The following is a 10,059-nucleotide window of genomic DNA, read 5'->3' as shown; positions in this document are numbered from 1 at the left end:
TTTTCTGACTTTTACCCATTTTTCCGATAATCCATTTTAAAATAATTCATATTTCCATAATTAACAATGTGGTTATAACTTATGTTAAATTTTCTTATAATTTAAGGTACTGCAAGGTTCTATACGGTATAATAATAATAATAATTATATAATAATTTATTACGAAAACGACTATAGATGATTGTTTTGTCGATAAATGTTAGCCCCTTATCTTCAATTCCACAACATGAATGAGCAGAATATGTTATAGGTCTGAATATCGAATTTTCAACCGATTTATTTATAAGTATAAGTGTTTTATAATTGGATAAATGTAGACATACATAGTCTACATACATTATCTGTTTAGTATTCAACATTTAGAGACATCATAATTTTCAAAAAAGTATTCTGTTCTAGATTGTACGCATAATAAGAAATACGGAATAATAATTAAAATAAAATTATCAAATGGCCAACACAGATATTATTTAGTACGGGATGTATAGGGCTTCACCCCTTGCATGGAGCTGCTTCAAAGTTTAAACTTTTAAAAAAAAAATTTTTTAAAAACATAGACCTAGACGAATAGTGATTTTTTTACATTTATATAATATTATGTAGGTGTATAGTAAGTAGTTTACTGTAGTTTAGTGTTACGCGAACATAAATTAAAAAATTGACTATATGAAAGTGCATGAGCAAGTACTACTCGCTTGAACAGCTGCTGACTCTTCCTTACCTGGATTGCAACGGGTGCAAAGTCCGGCAGCGTTTCGGACGGGTTCACACGTCTCCGGATTTACCCGTATAATCGATATCGGGTATATGCTGGGTATTAGTCTAGACACGAACCCAATGGCTCCGAACGTGTTATCTGTATTAGCTGCAAACAAAGAAAATAATACACATTATAATGTATTTATATAAACACAACTGCGACAATGGCGGCGGCGGTGCAGATAAGTGGGAGTTATGGGAGAGGCCCGAATAAACGTACTGGCTCAAAATTGTGCAGAGTAAAACAAAATATATAATATGTTCATCATTCATATACAGCCCTATATGATAATAAACGACCTGACCTAATACCTAACCTACATACAATCGGCTAGCACAGTGGTATTCGTACTAGTCGATAATTTCGAAATCTTGAAAAATGTAAGTCAATACTTTAAAACTCAAATCACTCTGGTTTCAGTTAAGATATCGAATAGCTTATGAGTTTTTATAGGTTTTATAGGTGGTAGGCATGTAGAGTATAATGTTGATCTTATATAGGTATCCATACTTAGGTGAAACCTACCAGTGGTGTATCATAGTTTACATTTTTGTTTGAACATATTATAATATAATAATAATCTACTACAAAGTTTAAATCTGAGCAGCTGTCTGCAGCAACGTCCATACGAGCACTTATTACACAGAGTACTAAAAGATATAATATTACATTAAATTTTGATATTAAAATTAAAATTCGTTTTTACAATACAAAAATTTTGTAATAATTTGAAATATATATAAATCTCGAAGACACTTATTAAATTTTTATAAATTTATTATTTATGACTAGGCTTAGGGACTTCTAGCATTTGCATACTTTTTTTAATTATTGTTAAATATAGCAAAGTGCGAAACAAATTCGTTTCTCGGTGCCATGATATCAGATCTAAAATTTGAATGTGCATATTTTTGCATATTTGATAGATTTTGCAGGAGAGTGCATATTTTAAAATTTTTATGCTTATTTTGCATATTTTGGCAAAATGTTCAAATTTCAAATTAAAAACTATAGATACATATAATTGTACATACATATTTCAACCGATCGAAAAAAAATTTCATATCCAAAATACCTCTCATTTCTCGTTATAATTTTTGTGTAAGTACAAACTATAAGTAATACTATAAACCCGTATCGATCGTAAAACCCTCTGGATATCGACCGGATGTCGATAAAGATAATAGTCGATATAGAATAATAAATTGTTTAGTGTTCAGTTCAGTCGATTATTATCCGTCGTTGTTTTTGCGTCTCGCCGTCTCGCAACCGCGTAACTTCGAATCATATGTAAAACGTAGTGCGAGTATATTTAGTAACATTGTATAATGCCGAAAGTACAAAAATCTACGAGTAGCCGACTTCAAAGTTTTGTTTCGGAGTTTAAAGATACATTTACATCCGATGGACACGTTTTATTTTGTGTACTATGTGAAAAAAAAGTGGGGAGTGATAAACGATTCAATGTGGTCCAACACCTAAAAACTGAAAAGGATTGTGGAGCAGTAAAACGTAATGAAAATAAAAAAAATAAGGTAACACAACAATTAGTTTCAAACTCAGACTTGGGTAACAAGAGTTCTTTCAACAAAGATTTGTGTAAAGCTTTGCTTTTATCAAATATTCCATTAAATAAATTATCGAACAACGAGTTCAAAAGCTTTTTAGAAAAATATACAAATGAAAGCATACCTAGTGAAACCACTTTACGTAAAGGGTACGTAGACAACATTTATCAAGAAACTCTGTTGAAAATTAGGAACTATGTTGACAAAAAAAAAAATTTGGGTATCTGTTGATGAGACTACGGATGTCACCGGGCGTTTTGTGGCAAATTTTGTAGGTAATAGGAACACTGGAAATTGATAGAGCAGGGAAAATTTTTTTATTACATTCCGAAGAATTAGAGAAAACTAATCATTCAACTATATTTAAGTTATTTGACAAAGCTATGGGAATATTATGGCCCGATGGAGTTCAGCATGATAATGCTTTATTGTTTCTAAGTGATGCTGCCCTGTACGTGGTGAAGGCGGGTAAATGTATAAATACTCTTTACTCTAAATGCATACATTTGACTTGCCTCGCTCATGTATTTCATAGAATTGCCGAAAAAATTTGTGGCGAATTTTCAAATGTTGATAAAGTAGTAGCCTCAGTTAAAAAAGTGTTTCGAAAATCACCTGTACGTATTAAAACATTTTTAAATATAACAAACAATGAGATTCCGTTGCCACCAGAACCCATATTAATAAGATGGGGGACTTGGATAAATGCCACCTTGTATTATTGTGAACATTTTTCAAAAATTCATTCAGTTATACAAACATTTGACAATGATGATGCAGCATCAATTAAAACCGCTAAAAAGTATTTGAAAAAAAGTAATCTTCCATATCAACTAACATTTATCAAAGCAAATTTTGAATTTTTACCTCGAGCGATAACATTAGAAAAAAGAGGTACTAAGCTGTCGGATTCGTTAAAAATAATTGAAGATACAAAAAATAAAATCAGTCACTTGAAATGTACAAAGGCTATACCAATTGTAAATAAAATGAATGATGTTTTAGATAAAAATTCTGGCTATAATATTGTGTTAAAAATTTATAAAATATTAAGTGGTGAAGTGGAAAATTTGGAAGGTTTGCCTGAAGATATGACAAATGATGATTTGGCATACTTTAATTATGCTCCAATTACTTCTGTAGACGTTGAACGGAGTTTCTCAATTTACAAAAATTTATTGTCCAGTAATCGTCGGAGATTTACATTCGAAAACATAAGAAAGTATTTAATCGTACAATGTAATTTTCAAGAAACTCAAAATAATGCAGAATTAATGGTGTAATTTTTACAGAGAACATATTTTTTTATATATAAAACAATTGTTTTATTTAAGTAGCAAAGTTATGTCATTTAAAAATATTGTAATATTTATATATTTTATTGTATTTTATTTTGTTTTTATCTATTTATTTTTATTTATTTTATTTTATTTTTAATTCTCAGTTTAATTTTGCAAAATTTTAAAAATAAATAATAAATTTGAAAAAATTCAATTTTTCAATTTGTTTTTAATGCATATAAATGCATATTATAATGCATATTTTAATGATTTTAGAAGCATATTTGTGTATTTTTTAGAGCTATAAGTCCCTAAGCCTATTTATGACATAGAATTTGAACGGATCATTTTAATGTAATTAAAATAAATTATTATGGCTTAGTGGAGCGAATAATGTATTGGTTAAACAATGATGTATGTCATGCGTGTATGTGTGTGTGTGTGTGTGTGTGTGTGTGTGTGTGTGTGTGTGTGTGTGTGTGTGTGTGTGTGTGTGTGTGTGTGTGTGTGTGTGTGTATGTGTTAACTATTTGATTCAATATTAGAAATTGAAGTTTCTGTTAGGATATGCGATCATGGGATAACATTGAATTGAGTCCCGCAAATACTTTTGGGTTATCGGAGTTGAGTCCGACCAATATTTTTAGGTTGTTTGAGTTGAGTCTCTTATGCCTATTAGCGTTACCTAGAACGTTAGGAGGTTGGCTGAGTACTGAGTAGTCTCCCAAAAAATGTGTGTAATTGTATTTTTTTAATCATAATAATAATAATAATAATAATAATAAGTATAAAGAAATTATGCAAACTCATAAGCTCAAATTGGTTCAATTTGGGGGTGGTCTTAAGCCCTGACTATTAATACATTGAAAAAATCCACGGGTACTGCAGATGTTGAACCACGATTATTATTAGTATCTTAAAATTTAACACAAAGTTTTAACGGTATTTATAAGTATATAAGTATACATATATGTATATTATATCCATATTATTCCCTAAATATTTATTATATATTATTATCTATACGGACTCAATTCAAATATATAAAAGTAGCATGGACTCAATTCAATATCACCGCTATCATGATGGTAAGTATTTTTTTAGTAATAAGTAGGTATTGAGTAAAAATAATAAGAGACAACGTCACAACGAGGATATTGACGCAACACAAATTTTCATATTATTTGGGGTATTTTTTATAGATATTTACCTATAAGCATTTGAAAATTAAAACTTTTTTTAGTATTTTTTATACTAAAATCGAAACATTTTGTTTTAGTGATAAAAGTTATTTTTAAACAGTAAAAATATCGAAAAAACTCAGATACATATTTTTATGTGTTTGAATGTTGCAATGTTTTAAGTGTTGACAAAATTTGATATCCAAACAATATTAATTTATTTTTTCTATAATAATTTAAAGGTTTTTTGGTTGCTATTAAAAAAAAAACCCAAATCGTAGAGACTTTCAACATTTTGTATAATCTTAGGTAGAACTGTGTAACTTATTAGATGTTACGATTTTTTGTAAATAATGCAATTTTAAATTTTTTTATACTAATTTTTAGTTACCTATAGCTTAAATAAATGTGTACAAAAAATCTATTCACACCATTCTTCGATACAACAATTTTGACAAGTTACTCATTATTTTTTTTATTTTTTTTTTTATATTATTTATTTTTGTGGTACACTGTAAAAGTCTTAACAGAGTTTGTTTCCATGGAGGATCAAGATAAAACGAGCTTACCAATGTTTGCGTTTCCTTCTGTCGATCCGTAGAACTCTGCGACCCGAGGTACGTTGAATCTGGACACGAATTCTTTCCATATCTGAGGTTTCAGACCATTTCCGAATATGATTCTCAATTTGTGGTTTGTATCGTCGGCTTTGGGCGGAGTGGCCAAAATGTAGCGACACATTTCACCGATGTACTGGGCTGCCTGCAGTGTATACGAACATAATAATTATTAACAAGTGTATCACTTACAAGTCTGACATGGAGTATCGGACAGTGCGATTAGGGCCAGCGTTAAGTAATATTTGTACCTAACTCAATAAATGTCACCTAAAAAACGATTTTCTCTACGCTCGAAATGTATAATTCATTTCACTACAATTCTATATTAAATGTGTGTAAAAATATATTTAAGTTTGGTCGTCTAAACTCTTCCCCAGTCTCTGAGTGTGGTTAGAATTTTATACTACATACCCTAAATTTTCAACACTAGCCACTATTCATAATAATCAACGGACAAACTAGAAATTAAACTTTTAAATTATTTAAATAATTAAGCACTTAGTGTCTCAGGTTTTTAGAAACCAGAAAACCGATATTTTTGTATCGAGAAGTAAGTAAACCACAATATAATACTATATGAATTATAATAATTGTTTACAGTAGGTGGGTAATAATTTTCAAATCGTATTTCAAACATATTGATCAGAAAAAAGTCATTGGCAGCGATAAACCTTATACTATTGAGTATATAATATTGTATACACTCAATGCTTATTGCTTATACATAATAATATATTTATAAACAATGGTAAACGGTGACTTACGGTACAATTGTATTTGGAAATGTCTTGGAAGTACCCGGAAGCAGAAAACTTTTTCCGTATAACCGTGGTACAGCCGTAAAGAAGCGATTGGCCAATGCACATTATGCCGGCGGCGGTGTGGTACAACGGCATTGGCGTGTAGAACCGATCGCTGTACTTTAGGCCCACTTGATACGCATAAGCACCGGCGATGAAAATATATCTAAAACAACGAGAACAGACACTTAAGAATGTGTATAGGTAGACATTATACAAACACAATGAATTAAAAATGTAAGTGAATAATGTAAAATTAAGCTAGAGTAGATATAAATAAAAACTATTAACTATTTTATTTTTCTTCCTCTGTGACTTTTTAGGATGTTTACTTTTTTTGATTTTGTTTCATGGACAACTACTAGAGAAATAAAATGAATGACCGGTTTAAAATACCGACTTGGGTTTGAATTTCAATCGATCGTGAAAGGCGATAAATCATATAGATTTTGGAGAAGTTTGTTTCTACTGGAGAAATTATGACAGTCAATAGGTACTTAAAATAATACTGTACGACCAATACCAGTGAGTATCTATACGGTCACGGGAGGACATTTCCCCTGGAGACCAAATTTTGTACACAATACAACATGTATATAATAATATAAATATATATGTGTATATTGAATATGTCTATTCAAATCTTTATACCCTCCCTCTCTCCCGTGAAAATATCGTAGCTACGCTACAAACCAATACACCACTCAGAATCTAAAATGTTTAGAAAGTAGTTATTTTTAAATAAATAATGGTATAGGCATGACTAAATACGTATGATCACATTTTTACTGATACGCAGATTTTCCTTCAGACCATATCAATAACTCAGTTCTTGGCTTCTCATTGGTTATTCATATTATCAACACTAGATTATATTTTAAAAAGAAATTTAAATAAATTTAAAATTATTATTTTTTAGTTAAATTTTCTTATTATCTTATGACTTATTAGTTATTAGTTTTGAGTTTATGATTTAATAACTACTTAAGTGATGGTATCAACACAATTCCATGTAATATTTACATATAAAATTGTTTGCGCCAAAATTATTAAGCCAATGAAATAACGAGAACTACAATAGGCGTTGTGTGCTAGAATGGACGAGAACACGTACCGATGTGATCATACCTATCTATTTAGTCATGGGTATAGGCAGAGCCGGATTAATAGTATATTATATTTACTATTTAGACATTTAGTATATTAGAACCGTACCCACATTCACAATAAATACATATACACATGTTTGTCCCTTTTATCCCTTTTAGAAATAAAATTAACCCATTATAATTATTTAAATGGCAATGTGTCTTATAATTACTATTAAAAATAGTATATTATGTTATTATTTATATTCGTGAATTCAGTGGCGCGCACGAAAGTAGTCTGCTGCGAATCTGGATTCGTGGATTCTTTTACTAAGTGAATGGATTATATAGATAGGAAGTAGGCAAGTATTAAGTTATAATCGAGGTAGATTATGTTGGCAATTAAGTTTAAATGTGTTGCAAAAGCTCGATGAATTTAATAACAACGTAATATAATATATATACACGCGTCTACTGTATATATGAAAGAGGGGTCGTTTTTTATCAATAAATTGGTGCGTGGGTGGGTCATAATTGTTTGTCGTCTCGCACATAATATAAGTTCACGACGTCGTCACCACTCAGTGAATTTACACAGACTCCGTCTGTTGCCGTATAATCCATCGTGGAAATGTCGGTTTTCATTACCTGACGTTGGTAATAATGGCTGCTTTTGGGTAACCGGTGGTACCGGACGTGTAAATGTACAGCAGTTTGTCGTTGTAACCTGGTTTTTCTGGTGGGTTTGGCGCGGACGGTGACGCTTTATCCAGAAAGTGGTTCAAGTAGGTACCGTCGTTGGCGGGCGGTGGAGTGCTCGAAAATTTAAACAGTTTTATATCGTTGTCCAGATCACCTTTGATATCGTCGATGTCTGGAAAAAATATTTGGTTGTATTATCTTAATTTAGTATTTAATAAATGATCTATCAAGAGGTTCTTAGATGATAATAAATATTGTATAACAAATTGTAATCATTAGGGCTTGGATTCATATTTACTATGAAATAGTAAAATATGCAATCAAAATATAATAAGTAACATATTCAATAAATGTATAAATATTTTCTAAATAATCATTAACAGTGAAATAGAAGTAAATATCTTATATTTTAAAATTAATTGAATAAAGTTAATCAAATAATGTTCATTAGTCTATAGCTTTTACATACATTTAAATCATTTTTACAGTTTTTCGTCAAAGTCAAACTTTCTGATATTATGAAATTTTATTTAGGCGCGTAAAATAACGTAGCATCTTTTTATTCTACTTTAAATATACCCCAAAACATACATTTTTCGAATTTATAGTTAATATATGCAATAACCAAATTTTCAAAAGGATACGGCAAAAAAAAAACATACCAAATACATATAACTAAAAACATAATAATAATAATAATAATAATAATAATAATCTAAATATAATACAGCGCCGTGTAAGAGGGTTAAATAACAAAGCCTGTTGTGAAACGCCATAGGTACTCTGAGTAAATAAAACCACTCTCTAGAGAATGTACCTTATTAATATGGGTTGCAATCAACAGGTATATAACAAATAAAATTTCCTAAGAATTGCGGAGAACCACATCTGCAACCGTTTAACACAATTTTTTCATCCAATATTTAGGCATCAAAGAAAGTTATTAACCTGTATTGTATGTAACGACTGTTTCACTTACTCAAATGACAAAGGACACTGTGATGTCTATTCTATTTCAAGCGTTCCTTGCGTGTAAACTTAAATAATTCTTATTACTTAAACATAATATTAATTTTATAACGTCGCGGTCGTCGCAACCAATGGTAGGCGTTGGTTCATGTGTTCATTAGTATTTGTTATATTTGAACTAGTTACCTATAATTATTAATTTAATTTACACATACATTTCTCATTTTTTAAATCCAAAATCTAGCACCCATTTGTCCAAAATTTAAACTGTGTAGCGATTATATAACAAAATATTTAATCTTAAGTAAAAATGTATGTAATTGAAAATAAAAACAGTAATATAATATCGATATATATCAATATATAACAGGAATATTAATAATATTTTCTTTATTAAGATAACTAATTTATTCATTACACGTACCTACTACGTACCTACGTTATGTACTACACATACAATAAAAAATGTAATGTAGGTAGGTACTTACATTTTATATTTTTTAACATAATAAAATAAAATAAAAACATATATATTATTTCTGACGTCAACATCTTTTTTTCTCAACAAAGACTGCACCATATTCAATAATTCGCACGCAGAAACGATGCGTTATTGCTTCTGCTTCTGACATAGCACAATCACTTTGTGTTAAAATGCTGTATTTCGTTAAAAATTACATTTAAATGAAACAAAAATTGAACATTGGCCAACATATCTAATAAATACGCAACTCACAAACACCATGGGCAACCGCATCAAATGGATATGCATCTGACAAACAAATGTTTGCTAATATAACATCCAAAAACGACCAAAGGACGTAAAAAATAATCTCTTCCTTGAATGAATTTTCAGATATTCAACATTAAAACGTAATAAACAAACAGCAAATGGAAAACGAAAAACAAGAAGAAATTACTGTATTTTGACTTCTAACATTGTATACAAAGAAATATTGTAAATTAAAAACTCCTTTTCTTTACGGACAAATACTTCAAACGTTGTATACACCAAGTTCAAAGTCTCTGTACATACAAATAATACATTTTTTTCACAAACCTCATGAACATACTATATCATATTTATAACG

The 10,059-nt window shown here is 29.8% G+C and overlaps 1 protein-coding gene across 1 annotated transcript in view; it reads right to left on the bottom strand.

Moving 5' to 3' along the window:
• The window catches only part of LOC100164781 (long-chain fatty acid transport protein 4), a 59,644-nt gene that overhangs the window by 5,461 nt on the left and 44,124 nt on the right, over positions 1 to 10,059 (bottom strand). The window contains exons 5-8 of the mRNA XM_001942843.5: positions 7,946 to 8,171; positions 6,174 to 6,375; positions 5,359 to 5,551; positions 722 to 865 (exon numbers count right to left, since the gene is read on the bottom strand). Coding sequence (XP_001942878.2) covers positions 722 to 865; positions 5,359 to 5,551; positions 6,174 to 6,375; positions 7,946 to 8,171 — 765 coding nt within the window. The remainder of the gene's footprint in view (positions 1 to 721; positions 866 to 5,358; positions 5,552 to 6,173; positions 6,376 to 7,945; positions 8,172 to 10,059) is intronic.

This window comes from Acyrthosiphon pisum, chromosome X (assembly GCF_005508785.2).
Source record: "Acyrthosiphon pisum isolate AL4f chromosome X, pea_aphid_22Mar2018_4r6ur, whole genome shotgun sequence".
In the NCBI taxonomy this organism is placed as follows: Eukaryota; Metazoa; Arthropoda; class Insecta; order Hemiptera; family Aphididae; genus Acyrthosiphon; species Acyrthosiphon pisum.
Note: the sequence above shows the minus strand (reverse complement) of the source record. Positions and strands in the feature narration are given on the sequence as shown.